The sequence below is a fragment of the Hyaena hyaena genome, unplaced genomic scaffold, assembly GCF_003009895.1.
Source record: "Hyaena hyaena isolate Hyena2069 unplaced genomic scaffold, ASM300989v1 scaffold_4, whole genome shotgun sequence".
Lineage (NCBI taxonomy): Eukaryota > Metazoa > Chordata > Mammalia > Carnivora > Hyaenidae > Hyaena > Hyaena hyaena.
The window spans coordinates 1,503,711-1,520,966 of record NW_024080636.1 but is presented as its reverse complement, the minus strand read 5'-3'; the positions used below and the strand labels follow the sequence as shown (position 1 = coordinate 1,520,966).

Genomic DNA, 17,256 nt, shown 5'->3' with positions numbered 1-17,256 from the left:
TTAGCCATTTATATTACATGATTTTTGAAAAACTGTGCATGCTTTTGATCAAATTAAAAATTAAAGGTAAGATGATTAGTGCATAGCTGTAAATTGATAGGTTGAAGCTGAGTGAGAGGTTTATCAATAAATAAAAACAGGTTTCTCAGTATATTAGACACAACTGAAGATAGAACTAGTGAGCTAAAGGGTAGCTGACCCCTGATTCTCATTTGCAGTGGTTGTAGTACGTATTTTCAGTGTTTTCTTCACTTTGCTGAAAGAAGCTAATATCCCTAGAATGCTATATCCAGTGGAAATCTTTAAAACATAATGTGAAATAAAGACATTTTGAAACCATAAAAATAGTTTGCCACTAGCAAGATCCTCATGAGAAGAAATTCTAAAGGATGTTGTTCATGCACAAGGCCGGTGATGCTAGATGGAAAGTAGAGGAGATGAAAGAAGGGATGAAGAGTAGAAAAAGTAAAATATTGTGCATGTCTAAATCTGAACAACTTTGACTACCAAATGATAAAACAGGTTAACTCATTGTTTTGTGGACATTAAAAAAGAAGCAAAAGATGGAGCGCCTGGGTGGCTCAGTCAGTTAAGCGTCCAATTTCAGCTCAGGTCATGATCTCATGGTTTGTGGGTTCGAGCCCCGCGTCGGGCTCTGTGCTGACAGCTAGCTCAGACCCTGGAGCCTGTCTTCAAATTCTGTATCTCCCTCTCTTCCTGACCCTCCCCTGCTCATCCTGTCTCTATCTCTCTCTCAAACATAAATAAAAAAACACTTAAAAAAAAAAAAAGAAGTAAAAGAAGATAGAATTAAAGTAGATAACAGTAGCCTGAAGGTGGGTGGGAGTAAATGGAATTAAATGTCTATTTGGGAGGAGGATAAACATATTAAATGTTTTTAGCATAGATAAGTTAGGAATTTTTGTTGTGTTGTAATTACTGGATAGCTGGTAAAATTTTATACACACACATACCTCTCCAGAGGGAAGAAAAAAGAAAACGGGAAAAAAAAACCCTGTAGTCAAATAAAGCAGGAAAGGGCAGAAAAAGCAAGAGAACATAAGATACCAGTTTTATTTTTTTAAGTTTATTTATTTATTTATTTTGGAAGAGGGGGGAGGGGCAGAGAGGTAGAGGGAGAAGGAGAGAATCCCAAGCAGGGTTCTCTATTCTGTCAGCGCAGAGCCCATTCATTGCAGGGCTCCATCTCAGCGAACCCTGAAATCATTACCTGAGCTGAAACCAAGAGTCAAATGCTTAACCCACTGAGCCACGTAGGCACCCCTAAGATGCCAGCTTTAAATCCAAATGTCAATGAATTCAATCCTTTGGTTAAAAGAGAATATACTAGATTGGTTTTTAAAAAGGAAAAATGCATTTTATAAAAGATATGTTTTACAAAAAAAAAAAAAAGATGCAGAAAGTTTAGTATATGTGCTGCCGAAGCGAGCACAAGATGCAGAAAGTTTAAAGGTAAAAATGTAAGAATAGGCCTATCAGACAAATACTAACCAGATGAGAGCTATTAACGGCAAACAAAATAGACTTTATAGTAATGGCTTCATTGAGAAAAACAAAGCTCAGTATATCAGAAAAAATAAAGCAATTTTAAGTTTGTGTTCATCTAATGACAGTCTCAAAATGTTTAAAGCAAAAATTTAAGAATATACTAATTCATAATCAAAATGGAAGATATCAATATATCTCTCAGTAATTGATAGAACAGGTGAGGGGGGCTATAAAAATATAAAGGATTGAATAATGTATTTAACAAACTTGACCTAATAGACATTCAGAACAGTGTACCCAACAACTGCAGAATACATACTCTGTTTAAGCCAAACATGAAAAACATGAAAAAGTTATCAAAACTGACCATTTACTTGGTTGTAAAATAAAACTTAGGTCTTGAAAAAGTGTTGAAATAGTACAGAGTGAGTTCTTAAACCATAGTGCAATAAGTAGCAACCAACAACAAAAAGATAACTTAAAACAAAAAGCATATATATTTGGAAATTAAACACATTTCTGAAAGATCTATGGGTTAAAGAAATCATATGGAAATAAAATATTTAGAACTGAGTGATAATGCAGATAGTGTATATTGAAACTTTTAGGTACACTGAAAAATATAAAGAATCATTGAAAACATTAAATAATAAGTGGGAAGACATCCCATGTTCATTGATTGGAAGACAATATTGTTAAGATGACAGTAGTCCCCCCAAGAATCTATAATAATTAAGTGTAATCCCTGTCAAAATTCCAATTTGCTGGGGCGCCTGAGTGGCTCAGTCAGTTAAGCATCCAACTTCGGCTCAGGTCATGATCTCAGGATTCATGGGTTCGAGCCCCGTGTTAGGCTCTGTGCTGACAGCTAGCTCAGAGCCTGGAGCCTGTCTTTGGATTCTGTGTCTCCCTCTCTCTGACTCTCCCCTGCTTGCTCGCTTGCTCTCTCTCTTAAAAATAAATAAAAAACATTAAAAAAAATTAAAAAACAAAATTCCAATTTGCTTTTTTATAGAAATTGATAAGCTGGTCCTAAAATTCATATGAAAATGCAAAGGACCCAGAATAGTCAAAATAATCTTGAAAAAGAAGAACAAAGTTGAAGGATTCATATTTCCCACTTTCAAAACCTAATACAGAGCTACAGTATACAGTAGTCTGGTACGGACATAAAGGTAGATAGATCAATGAATAGGGACCGAAGAACTAAGGAGAATAGGGTGTATGTCCCTCAACGGGCCTCCATCCAAGGGAATAGGTTCAGAGATAGGAACCTGTTGAGATTTAATAGATCCCGACTAATGGAACTGTGTTTGTGCTCTGGGGCTGGGGCTGCTTTATAGCACTGGGGTTAGTTTCAGCTTCAGTAAAGACAAAAACCCTCAATTTTTGTTCAGTTGAGTTTTGGCAAGAATGTCAAGATATATCAATAAGTAGTCTCTTTAGTAAATGTTGCAGGCACAATTGGATACCCACATGCAGAAGAAGGAAGTTGAACCTCTGCTTCACACCATACACAAAATTAACTCAAAATAAACCACAGACCTAATGTAAGAGCTAAAACTACAAAACTCTTAGATGAAAACATAAATCTTTATGACCTTGGATTAGGCAATGGTTTATTAGGTATGACACCAAAAGCACAAGTAATTAAAAAATATATATATGTAAATTAGACTTTCTTCAAATTAAAAACTTTTTGTGTTTCAATGACCCCATTAAGAGGGACGTTGGTTGAACATCCGACTTTGGCTCAGGTAATGATCTTGTGTTTGTGGGTTTGAGCCCCGCATCAGGCACTGTGCTAACAGCTCAGAGCCTGATGTCCGCTTTGGATTCTGTCCCTTCCCCTGTTTGTGCTCTGTCTCTCAAAAAATAAAATGTTTAAAAAATGAAAGAAAAAAAAAGACCCCATCAAGAAAGTAAAGACAACAGAATAGGAGAACATATTTATAAATCCTCTATCTGTTAAGGGTCTCCTATCCAGAATATATAAAGACTGTCTGCACCTCAATAATAGGCAAATAACCCAATTAAAAGATAGACAAAGGATTTGAATAGCCATTTCTCCAGTGAAGATATACAAGTGGCCAATACATACATGAAGAGATGCTTGACACTGTTAATTATCAGGAGAATTCAAATCAAAACCACAATGACATATTATTTCACACCCACCAGGAAGGCCATAATCAAAAGGACAGTTAATAACAATTGTTAACAAATTTGTGGTGAAGTTGGAGACCTTATATTTTGCTGGTGAGAATTTAAAATTGTGCAGCCATTGTGGAAAACAATTTGGTAGTTCCTCAAAATGTTAAGCAATTACCGAATGACCCAGCACTTCTACTTCTAAAAAATTGAAAACCTATATTCCAAAAATTTGTACACAAATGTTTATAGCAACATTATCCATAAGGCAGAAAAGTGGAAGCAACCCAAATGCATCAGTTTGATGAATGAGTAAACAAAATGTGATGTGTCCATGCAACAGAATACTATTCAGTCATAATACAGAATGCAATTATAATTCTACAACATGGATGAGCCTTGAAAGAAGCCAGTCACAGATGATCATGTTTTATTTGATTCCATTTATATGAACTATCCAGAATAGGCAAATAGACACAGAAAGTAGATTAGTGGTTGTCAGGGTGTGGGAGAAGGAGAGAATGGAGAGTGTTTGCTAATGGGTACAGGTTTCCTTTTAGGGTAATTAAAATGGAGTTAGTGGTGATGATTGCACATCTGTGAGTATATTAAAAACCACTGAGTCATAAAGAAAAAAACCTATCAGACACAGCTAAAACACTTAGAAATGAATAGCCTCTAAATCAAGTTTGAGGGTCGCCTGGGTGGCTCAGTCGGTTAAGCGTCTGACTGTGGCTCATGATCTCATGATTCGTGGGTTCGTGCCCCACGTTGGGCTCTGTGCTGACAGCCAGCTCAGAGCCTGGAGCCTGCTTCAGATTCTGTGTCTCCCTCTCTGACCCTCTCCTGCTCAGTCTCTCTCAGAAATAAAGATTAAAAAAAATTTTTTTTAATAAATTTGGAAAAGAAGAAAGACTTAAAATTAATGAAGTAGGCATCCATCTCAAGAGTTAGATTAAAATATCAAATTTAGGGGTGCCTGGGTGGCTCAGTCAAGCATCTAACTTCGGCTCAGGTCGTGATCTCATGGTTTGTGAGTTCAAGCCTCACATAGGGCTCTCTGCTGTCAGTGCAGAGCCTTCTTCAGATCCTCTGTCCCCTCTCTGCTCCTCCCCTCCTTGTGTGCTCTCTCTATCAAAAATAAGAAAACATTTGAAAATTTTAAAAAATATATCAAAATTAACCCAAAGAATGGAAAAGAGAGGCACCTGGGTGGCTCAGTTGGTTAGAGATTGGGATTCTCTCTCTCCCTCTGTCTCTCTTTGCCCCTCCCCTACTCTCTCTCTCTCTCTCAAAATAAACATTAAAAAATAAAATAATTCTCGAACAAATGATTAGCTCTAAGATGTTAATTGTAGGTCATATATATTCTTCTTAGAGTTACTTGCCTTTTTTTTTAATGTTTATTTTTTATTTTATTGAGGGAGAGAGGGGGAGAGAGAGAATTCCAGGCAGGCCCAGCATTGTCAACACAGGGCCGGACACAAGGCTCGCTCTCGGAAATTGTGAGATCATGACCGGAGCTAAAATCAAGAATTGGATGCTTAACTGACTAAGCCATTCAGGCACCCCGTATTGTGTACACTTTTATAAGTGGAAGAGAAGAGTCAAGTTGAAAATCATTTATGTCTTCACTGAAAAAAGGTTGAGAACAAGATAGAACCGTGAACAGTGAACTTGGGAGTCCGAGAGTTCTGGGTTCAGACTCAGCCTCTGTCACTCAGGCTTTGGGCAGACCTCTTCACCACCCTGGCTCAGACTCCTGAGTTCTCAGGTGACAGGACTCTACCACAAAGTGGTCCAGGTGCCACTGCTGTTTTGGAATTAATTTATTTCCCAAGACCTAATGGTTAAATGCCAGAGAGGCATGGTAGAAAGTTGTAACTAAAAATATTTCATTTTGGTGAGACACCAAAAAGGTTGTTTCTCTGGAAATGGATTCTTTTAAATTGTAATGAATGTCAGCAGTAGAACACCCATTCAGATGGTTAGAATTCTGTGGGACTCAAAATAATGGATTTATTTTTGTGCCTCTCTGGCACAACAGTATTGTACATTGTGGTTATCTTAGTATTTTGTGCCTTCTAATTTTATGTAAGTGAACATACAGTCCTAGCGGCGGGGGGTTGGGGGGGGTCGGGGGGGGAGAAGAAACCACTGAGTATTTATGAAAGATGAATTTAATGCAAATTCTAAAAAGTCACATGCTTGTGTAGCTTGGCATAAGACTCACATCTATAATAAATATCGTCCTTCAGGTAGCAGCTGCTTAGGAAAATGAAAGCAGTCATCTGTGTGTTTGCTTGGTGAGGAGACAAATATAGGAAGTCCCCAATGTACAGAATAGCTGTGTTCCAGATTTATCCTTAGCATTTTGAATATATTTTTCTCATGGATGTTAAGTTTATTTATAGGTGCTTACGGTCATACATGAATTAACAAGTTCAGGGCTTATACTATGCCAGGCTCTATGCTGAGTTTCCACCCTGGTACACAAAAAAATATTTGACACATCAGATAGGTCCCATATTAGTCCCTTTTTTTCTTTTTCAGTAATTTTTAGTACTATATGAGTACATTTTTTTTCAAGTGTTAATTACAACAGTGGTTAAGACTGAACTCTGAAGCCACACTGCCAATGTTCGGATACAGATTCTGCCACTTGCAAAGTGTGTAACTTTAGGAAAGTTACAAAACTTCTTGGTATTTTTTTCCTCATGTATAAAATGGAGAGAATACTTACCTCATCAGGTTGTTGTGAGGATTAAATGTTTTTGTTTTTGGTTGTCAATTCACATAATATAAAATTAACCATTTTAAAGTATACAGTTCAGGGGTGCCTCGCTGGCTCGGTCCAAGAAGCATGCGACTCTTGATCTCAAGGTCGTGAGTTAAAAACCCATATGGGTGTAGAAATTACTAAAAAACAAATAAACTTTAAAGCGTACATTTCAGCAGTACTTGGTACATTCAGTGTTGTGCAACTGCTACCTCTTTATCATTCCAAAACGTTTTGAATAGATAAACAAAATGTAGTATATATACACAATTGAATATTACTCAGCCATAAAAAAGAATGAAGTACTGATATATGCTCCAAGATGCATAAACCTTGAAAACATTATGCGACATGAAAGAGGCCGTACACAAGAGGTCGCATTTTGCAGGAATGTTTTTATATGAAATATCAGACTAGATACACCAGTAGAGATAGAATGCAGATTAGTGGTTGTCAGGGCTGAGTGAAGGGGGAAATAGAACATGCCTGCTTTTCTTTTGAGGTGATGAAAATATTTTGGATATTTGATATTTGATTAGAGGACGTGGTTGCATAACATTGTGAATATACTAAATGTCACTGAATGGTATACTTTTAAATGTTTTTGGTTTTTTGTTTGTTTGTTTTGTGAGAGCATGAGGAGGGGAGGGGCAGAGAGGGAGACAGGATACAAAGCGGGCTCTGTGCTGACAGCAGTGAGCCCGATGTGGGGCTCAAACTCACCAACCATGAATCACGACCTGAGCCAAAGTTGGACGCTCAACCAAGCCATCCAGGCACCCCTGAATGGCATACTTTTAAATGGTTAATTTATGTTATGAGAATTCCACTTCAACTCAAAGGCGATAATAAAGCCACTTTATCAATTAGACTGACAGAAAATTCTTAGGCGACCAAAGCCAGAGTCTGCCTAATCCTGTGGGTTTCTACTCTTCTTTCCGGCTCCAGTGGATTTCCTTTACTTTCCTGTGAGCTCAGCTAAGCATTTAAAGGATGTTTCTTGTATTTTTTTATGTTATGTAATGGTACTAGGTATTTTGCAGCATGGTGTCTAGGCTACTGTATTGCTGGAAATGGAAGCCCTCATTTCACCCTTAAATTTTTAACTCTCACATTTAAACTTAGCTTTTCTAACAAAACCAGAATAAATGTGCGTGTCTGTGTCTTCTCCTTAAATAGGGAAAACTGGTAAGCTTTTCATTTCCTCCCTATTCCACATCCCTTGCCTTTGCCTATGCATGCTTACTGCTGCTGGTCTCCAGGGATTGTGAAGAAAAGGTGGCATTGTCTTCCTGCAAGGTATGACAATGGCAAGCTGTCCGGGCTCAGAGTTTTTCCTTGTTTTCCCCATTCTGAGTGTCCCTATTCGCCTTAGGCAAGTCCAGGTCCCCACCTTCACAGGTAAACCCCCTGAGACTGAGACACCTGACTTCAGTTGTTAGGGTAGCCAACGAATCAACCGGAAAGACATCCCCAGAGCTCCCTTCTGCTTCCCAGTCCTCATTCCCACCATTTGTAGTAATCTTGTCGTATTAGTTTTCTATTGCTGCTGTAACAAATTACCACAGGTTGAGTGGTTTAAAATAACATAGATTTTGGGGCGCCTGGGTGGCTTAGTCGGTTAAGCGTCCGACTTTCGCTTAGGTCATGATCTCGCGGTTCGTGGGTTCGTGCCCCGCGTCGGGCTCTGTGCTGACTGCCAGCTCGGAGCCTGGAGCCTGTTTCAGTCTGTCACTCCCTCTCTCTCTGACCCTCCCCTGCTCACGCTGTCTCTCTCTCTCCTAGAAATAAATAAAACGTTAAAAAAAAAAATAACATAGATTTTATTATCTGTAAGGTCCACAGGTCAGAAGTCTGATGCAGATCTCACTGGGCTAGAATCAATGGTGTCTGAAGGGCTGTGTTCTATAATGGAGGCTGTAGGGGAGAATCCATTTCCTTGCCTTTTCTGGCTTCTAGAGGCACTTGTATTCCTTGGTTAGTGGCCCCTTTGTCCATCTTAAAGCCATCAGTAGTGGTTGAGCCCGCACATTGCCTCACCCCCACTTACTCTTCTAGCTCCCCCTTCTACTTTTAAGGACCCTTGTGATTACGTTAGACCCACTCACATAATCCAGAATAATCTCCTATTTTAAGGTCAGTGATCAGCAACCTGCCATGGAGTATAATGTGTTCACAGGTGCTGAGGATTAAGCTGTGGACATCTTTCAGGGGGCTCTTATTCTGCTTACCACACCTGTCTTCTGTGTATTTTGTCTGTGAGTTCTCTCAAACAACCTCACTCTGCTATCCTTTTAATTTCTGGTGCAACAATCACACCCCTCTTTGTTTTTCTACACAACACTTTCATATATAAACCTTTTCTGTCATTAGTGATTAAAATGGGGAGGAGGCAATGCTGGATTTTCAGTTCACCATCTTGCTCTAGTCTTTCCAGCACTATTACATTTTAAAAAGTTATTTAGTTTTACTAAATTTGAACTAGGTTTACTAGATTTGAACTTTTTATATTAGTCCCCGAGGAAGTAATAGACTATGGAGCTCTTTGGACAGACTGTTCTCTCTATCTTGGTATAAGATGTACTTCCCTTTAAGATTTCAAGGTAGATAGGCAAGGGTTTCTAAAGTTAGGAACCTTTGAGTGTATGTTTAAAGCTGGTAAGGAAGAGGAATGGAGATGGCCCAGTTGTTTGAAAAAGTTTCCAGGACTTTTCTGCCTGAGATGCCCCACTTATGCAATACCTGGCATGGACATGTCGTACTATGAGATAGGGGGAAAAATCCCACAGCCTTAATAACCTTATTAAACATTGTCCAGCTTTACAGTCCTCATTTTGCTTGGAAATTGTCTGTAACGTGAGCAAACATGCCAGAAGCATCTCTGTGAACTATACGCCTTTGTGAGTCCACTGTTCCTTGAGACATCAAATATTATCTAGTCCTTACTAGAAAAGAACATTTATGTTGGAGTCATCAGAAAAGCACAAATAACTGAAGCACAAATAATGAATAAATATTTCATTAATCTATGTTATACAAAGAGAGAGTGAATATTCTTACAATCCGGTAGAGGAGACATATAAACAAGTGCCGTGGGAACATAGAGCATGAACAACATAGAATAATGTAACCTGATGGGCAAAGGGTGGTAGCATTCAGTCTGGGTTTTGAAGAATACTAATAGGACAATACAATGTTCTCCCTTGTCAAATGGCCTGACCTATTTAAATAGCTAAGTGATCTGGCAAATGTTTCTTCTTCTCTATAAAACTGACCTAATTTCCAGTTGTTATCATGACTAAAATATTGTACATAACCATTATTAGATCAGTAGCTCAAAACTGATCTTTTGCCTGAGTACATATACCAGTGGGCCTGGGTTGAGAACCATAAACCCACCTGGAGATTTCATCTGTATAATTTCACCCCTAACTGTTTGCTTATGGTTTTTATCTGTGATAAGGTTTTATGAGTGGAAAGACTGGTTGCTGGCTTCTTTCCCTGATAATTTTTGTCTTTGTGTTACCCTGGATGAATTATTTGTAGACTATCGAACCGAGATTGTCCCTATTTTATTTAAAACACAAGCAAATAAAGCTGTTAGAAGGAACAATACGATTTTTATACCTCTTTTACCTTGTAAATATATTGACTAAGCTAAGAGACCAGAAGTATGTATCTATTTTATTACTGGATATTTTGGTTTGTAAGGTTATCAGAGAGAATAGGAGCAGCAACTAACCTGTAAAACGTTTAAAAAAATCCATTTATCTGCTATCTTTTTTGTGTGTCTTAGATTGCAAAACCCTCAGTTTTCCTCTCCAAGGGCCCACTTCATTTTCTTTTCCAGTATGAGAGAAAAAGATTTCTTCTGGAAAATTAAATACTTCTGTTTAAGTATAGAACTTGAACAGTCATAATCCCAATATTATATATGTCTGTTCACTGAAAATCTAATTTGACCCCGCATTAATAATGAACTTTCATTCATTTAAAAGTTGTGGCTCTTTATTTTTGTGAAACTGTAATGACTAAAGTCTTTTCAAACTTTTCAGGGAAGTGTCACAGCGATGACCGTTTTCTTTCCCTTGGATACAGCTCGACTCCGACTTCAAGGTGAGTATCTTTTGTAGGTATCATATTCTTCTTGTTTGGTGTCAGGAAACAAACATATTTCTCCAGTAACGTAAGGATATCTGTTTTGTTAGAGATCTACCCTTGTCCCTTTCCACTGACTTTCAATACTGATCAGCAGTTCTGTTTCCTCATTAACCGAGAGGCAGGCGTTCATAAATGAGTCATAGCCTCAGGCACTCTAATCTGAGAGAACCCGGGTGGGCTTGCTTTAGTAATTTTGAATCATTACAATTCTTTCCAGTAAATAATATGACTTTTTTTTTAAAAGATTTTTTTTAAGTGATCTCTACTCCCAATATGGGACTCAAACTTACAACCCCAGGATCAAGTATCACATGCTCTACCAGCTGAGCCAGCCAGGAGCCCCACCAATATGACTTTCTAAAGGCAGAATGTGGAGAGTTTTTGCTGGGGATGGATCTTCTCAAAAGAGAACAGAATAAATAGGAAACACATTGAAGCCAAACACCCACTGTCGCTGCTAAATTGGGCGTGTAGTCCTAGTTTGCCTTTTTTGCATTATTGGACTGTGCAGCTCTCTATAATTTCTGCTTGTTTTCTCCTCAGTACTTTTCAACTTGAAATTATAAACCTGTGCCAGAACTTATGTGAAGAAATAAGAGTAAGATTAGCTTTGAATAAGCTAATTCCTATGATAAAACACTTCATGGGTATTATTTTACATTAATTTTAGAGTTTTGTGATAGGTAATAATTTCATATGACCCAAAAGCCAAAATCTATAAAACGATACACAGCATGATGGAAAATCTCACTCTAATCTGCCCCTTTCTTTCCCCCTATTCTCTCCCCTGCAGATAATGTCTTTATTAATCTCTCAAATAGTCTCGCAGAGTTTTGATATGGAGTAACAAGCAAATAATATATAGGGACACCTGGGTGACTCAGTCGGGCTGAGTGTCTGACTTTGGCTCGGGTCATGATCTTGCAGTTCTTGAGTTTGAGCCCCACGTTGGGCATGCTGTTGTCCGTCTGTCAATGCAGAGCCCACGTCGGATCCTCTGTCCTCCTCTCTGCCCCTCCACCACTTGCATGCTCCCAAAAATAAATAAATATTTTTAAAAATAATATATATATTCTTAATTTTCTCCCTTTCTTACAGAGAAAGCATTTTTGCCACTGTTCTGCACCTTACATTTTTCACTTAACAGCATATTTTGAATGCCTTCCAAATCAACGCTTTGGGAGCTCCTTCATCCTTCTGGCTGTAGAGTGTTCCATAGGGTGGATGCTCCGTAACCTGTGTACCCTTCCCCCTTCTAGATTCTCAGGTGGTTTCTTCTCTTTGGTAGAACAGACTTGTTCATATGCTGCTTTGTTTCTGAAAGATCAATGGGATAAACTCCCAGAAATGAGATTGCTGGATCAAAGAGTTAATGTAAACCTGTTTATAATTTTTTTTTACAATCAATGCATTTGTCTTTTATTTTTATTTCTTTATTTTAAATGTATTTTCAAGTTAGCTAACATACAGGGTATACAATATGCTCTTGGCTTTGGGAATAGATTCCCGTGATTCATCACTTACATAGGACACCCAGTGCTCATCCCAAAAAGTGCCTTTCTCAACGCCTATCACCAATTCCCACCCCCATAATGGTTTTTTTAATGTTTGTTTATTTTTGAGAGAAACAGAGTGTTAGCGGGGGAGGGGCAGAGAGAAAAGGAAGACACAGATTCCGAAGCAGGCTCCAGGCTCTGAGCTAGCTGTCAGCACAGAGGCCAGTGTGGGGCTCAAACTCAAGAACTATGAGATCATGACCTGAGCTGAAGTCAGACACTTAACAGACTGAGCCACCCAGGCGCCCTGGTTCTCATCCTTTTGAGACCTTTTAGTTTTTAGATTAGGAAACCAAGCACAAGCCTAAAACTTTGAAAACTTGAGTTTTAATCCTGGCTCCGCTGCCAACTGCATGTGTCCTTCACAGCTTTTGTGCCTGTAGCCTCTTCTCTAACAGGGAGATCATAATTTATTTCCACTCTACTTTCTAAGATGTTAAGATAAAAATGAGACTATGTAACTTTGAAAAAAAAAAAAACAAGAAAGCCTTATGAAATAGAAGATCTCCTGTCACATCTTTTGCTTTGGAAATGAGGTGTGGAATTAAAATGCTTCATGATTCATGAAAACCAGATGGAACCCAAAGGACCCACAGCTGGGATTGAGCACATGGGGCAAGGAGGATCGTTCAGTTGTGAGGCAAGCTAAGGAGCTCAAATAGGGCAGGAGACTGCTTAGGTGAGGTAGATAGCATTTCAGTGAAGCTTGCTGATGTTGGAGATCGTAATCCACAGAAGATATAGTTTAAACATGTATTCTTTCATCTTACAGTTGATGAGAAAAGAAAGTCCAAAACTACACACATGGTGCTCCTGGAGATCATTAAGGAAGAAGGCCTGTGAGTACCCCCTTGCTCGTCCTCGTTAGAACGGGCAGCCCGTGGGGAGATTGCCAGGCCTCTGGCGTACCTGCACTGACTGGCTCTCTTCCCGTTCGCATTGCCTTACAGTAGTTGTCAATGTGCAGTTGGCCGACTTGTAAGTACATAATCGTTTTCACCTCCTTGAAGTTCGGTGGTTGGCCATCTTGATTCTTGATCATAGAGTCTTCCATGAAACCAGTGCTTTATGGGTTTGTTTTTTTTTACAGTGAGCCAAAGAAGGTAATAGTTTAGTTCATTCCTATCAGATGTATTCAGATTATGTACTTCTTTTGTTTTTTTTTAACTTTTTATTTTGAAATAATTTTAAATTCACAAAAGGTTATGGAACTTAAAATAGTACAAAGAACATCCGTATATTCTTAATGCCGACCCACTTATTATTACACTTTTTCCCATTTATTTTACCATCCAGTCTCATATTCTCTCCCCTCTCTTCTTTATTACACACACACACCTCACACAAACTTCTTTCAGAATTATTTAATTACACACCATACATCAAAGCTTTTACCCCATCACATTGACATTTTTAAGGAATATAGCTCCCCTCCTTTTTTTTTTAATAAAATGCTTCTCGTTTTAACTTTTCCTCACGTTTCTTTATGATTAGATTGAGGCTCTGCATTCTTGGCCAGAATAATGCATAGGTAATATCATGTCCTTAAGATACCACATCTGGAGTCACCTATGATCCACCTGCCCATCATTGCTTAATTATGGTTTCTCAGATTCAGGTCAGCCACTGAATAATTTTTCATCTCTTGCAACTAGAAGCAGTCTATGAAGAGAAACTTCATTTAGTATCAGTATTAAACTCAGAAATTCCTGCTTTTTCAGTGGTTTATAATTGATTACTCTATGATATTATTTTGGTGTTCAAATTGTCCCAGGTGTGGCTAGTGGGAGCCCTTCAGCCTGGTTTCTGTGCTCTTATAACAAGCCCCGCAACACTTCTTTTTTTTTTTTTTTACACTTGCTATCTATATTTACTTCATTTTATTTTATTTTTTTATGTCTTTTATTTTGAGAGACAGAGACAGAGAGCAAGTGGGGGAGGAGCAGAGAGAGAGGGAGACACAGAATCTGAAGCAGGCTCCATGGAGGCTCTGAGCTGTCAGCACAGAGCCTGACGCGGGGCTTGAACCCACAGACTGTGAGATCATGACCTGAGCCGAAGTCGGATGCTTAACTGACTGAGCCACCCAGGCGCCCCTTTACTTCATTTTAAATGCTGTTACTCTATAATAAAATGTGGGTGATGCCATATTTACTAATAGCCATGGAGAAATTGTAATTCTACATGGTAACTTACTAAAGGAAATCAGTAAAATCAGTCATTGAAAGTGTATTGTTTCTTTGGCATCATTAATGGTAGGAAAGATGTCTTGGTGTGGATATCTTTCAGAATATGAAATATATGTACAGTTTGGAGTGTGTTGTAATAGAGGAGTGAACTTTGAGAATATGTGAATGATCAGCGTTTCCTGGGGCTTTACCAATTTACTGGCTTTTATCCATCGTCTTTACTTTGCTTATTGTGTTTTTCCTCTAGCCTGGCACCATATCGAGGGTGGTTTCCAGTTATCTCCAGTCTGTGCTGCTCCAATTTTGTTTATTTCTACACTTTTAATAGTCTCAAGGCAGTCTGGGTCAAAGGTCAACGTTCTACTACTGGAAAAGATTTAGTAGTTGGATTTGTTGCAGGTAACAAAGTTTTCTGAGTATAAAATTTTTTATATTGTAATATTTATCTTATGGTTCATATATTCTGTAGGAGTTTATTTTAATACAAAGTAATGCTACAAAGAATGTAATTCGTTTTCTGACTTGGCTGTGTGTGTGTGTGTGTGTGATAAAATACATAACGTAATTTACCGTTGTAACAATTTTTAGGTATATACTTCACTAGTAAGTTCATTTACATTATTATGAAACAGATCTTTTTTTTTTTTTAATGTTTTATTTATTTTTGAGACAGAGAGAGACAGAGCATGAGAGGGGGAAGGACAGAGAGGCAGGGAGATACAGAATCTGAAGCAGGCTCCAGACTCTGAGCTGTCAGCACAGAATCCGATGCGGGGCTTGAATCCACAAACATGAGATCATGACCTGAGCAGAAGTCAGAGGCTTAACCGACTGAGCCACCCAGGTGCCCTCAGATCTTCAAACTCCATAACCATTAGACAGCAAACTCTCCCTTCCTCCCTTCCCCTCCCCCTGATAATCACCATTCTGCTTTCTGTTTCTATGAATCTGACTACTTGAGATGCCTCATATAACTAGAATCATACAGTATTTGTCTTTTTGTGACTGGCTTATTTCACTCAGCATAATGCTGTCAAAGTTCAATCATGTTGTAGGATTTCTTTTTCTTTTTTTTTAAGGCTTTTTTAAAATTCACTTGTATGTATTTTGTTTATCCATTCATCTATTGATGGACATTTAAGTTGTTTCTCCCTCTTGGCCGCTGTGAATAGTTGTTACAAACATGGGTTGTGCAGGTAAATCTCTTCTGGTCCCTGCTTTCAGGTTTTTTTGGATATATACCCAGAAGTGAGATTGCTGGATCATATGGTAGATTGTTGGGTTTTTTTTTATTTTGTGAGGAACCACCATACTGTTTCCCACTGTGTCATATAATCCCAGCAGCAGTGCACAGTTGTTTTAAGCTCTCCACGTCCTCACCTCTTGTTATTTTGTGGGTGTTTTTGTTTTGATAGTAGCCATCCTGATGATAGCCATCCTGATAGTGAGGCGATATTTCACTGTGGTTTGATTTGCATTTCTCTGATAAGTAGTGATGTTGAGCATCTTTTCATATGCTTCTTGGCCATTTGTATGTCATCTTTGGGGAAATGTCTATTCAAGCCCTTTGCCCATTTTTTTAAAAAATCAAGTTATTTTTTTGTTGTTGTTGAGCTGTAGATTTTTTTCTTATTTTTTATTTTAGAAAGTGAGAAAGAAAGAGCACGTGAGCGGGAGAGAGGGGCAGAGGGAGAGAAAAACCATACATATATGGTCTTTAATCTATTTAGAGTTAACTTTTGTGTGTGGTGGAAGATACAGGTCCAATTTCATTCTTTTGTACATGGATATCCAGATACCCAGTTTTCCTAATACCATAGATGAGACCGTCCTTTCCCATTTAAATAGTCTTGACATCCTTGTGGAAGATTGTTGACCAATTACACGAAGATTTATTTCTGAGCTGACTTGGCTTATTTTGTCTTTTTTTTTTTTTAAGTTTGTTTATTTATTTATTTTGAGAGATCAGGTGCCCCCTCTAAATAAATAAACTTAAATAAATAAATAAATGATTTAATCGAAAAACAGTTACCTGGGGGTGCCTGGGTGGCTCAGCCGGTTAAGCATCCGACTTCACATCAGGTCATGATCTTGCAGCTGGTGGATTCAAGCCCCATGCTGGGCTCTGTGCTGACAGCTTGGAGCCTGAAGCCTGCTTCAGATTCTGTGTCTCCCTTTCTCTCTGCCCCTCCCCTGCTTGTGCATGCACTCTGTCTCTCTCTCTCAAAAATGAATAAGCATTAAAAAAAATTTTTTTAAAGAAAAAAAAGAAAAACAGTTACCAGGCTAGGAGTATTCATGTCTCCTAAGTTTTCCTCTTTACCTGTATGTGACGACGGATGTTTTATGGCTTGGTCTCTGAGCCTTTCTTCCGCATAATACTCTCATTTTGGTCTTAAGTTGATTTTTATCTAATTAACTTTCACTTGTACCAGCTTTTTTTTTAAATTGAGATAATTGACATATAATATTTTATTAGTTTCAGGTGTACAACATAATGATTTGATATTTGTATATCACCATAGTAATTCTAGTAAACATCTGTCACCACACAGTTAATTTTTTTCCTTGTGGTAAGAACTTTTCTTTTTTTTAAGATTTTAAGTAATCTCTACACCCAGCATGGGGCTCAGACCAAGAGTCACATGCTCGGGGTGCCTAGGTGACTCAGTTGGTTATGTGTCTGATTCTTGATTTTGGCTCAGGTTATGATCTCACGGTTCATGAGATGAAGCCTCTCTGCCTCTCTTGCTGCTCCTCCCCTGTTCATTCATGCATTCTCTCTCTCAGAATAAATAAACATTAAAAAAAAAAAAAGAGTCACATGCTCCACTGACTGAGCCAGCCAGGTGCCCTGTGGTGAGAACTTTTAAGATCTACTCTCTTAGTAACTTTCAAATACACAATACAC

General features: G+C 38.3%; 1 protein-coding gene across 1 annotated transcript in view; it reads left to right on the top strand.

Annotated features, from left to right (window-relative positions):
* Window positions 1-17,256, top strand: part of SLC25A17 (solute carrier family 25 member 17) — a 45,911-nt gene that overhangs the window by 15,563 nt on the left and 13,092 nt on the right. The window contains exons 2-4 of the mRNA XM_039234581.1: window positions 10,495-10,555; window positions 12,929-12,995; window positions 14,593-14,744. Coding sequence (XP_039090512.1) covers window positions 10,495-10,555; window positions 12,929-12,995; window positions 14,593-14,744 — 280 coding nt within the window. The remainder of the gene's footprint in view (window positions 1-10,494; window positions 10,556-12,928; window positions 12,996-14,592; window positions 14,745-17,256) is intronic.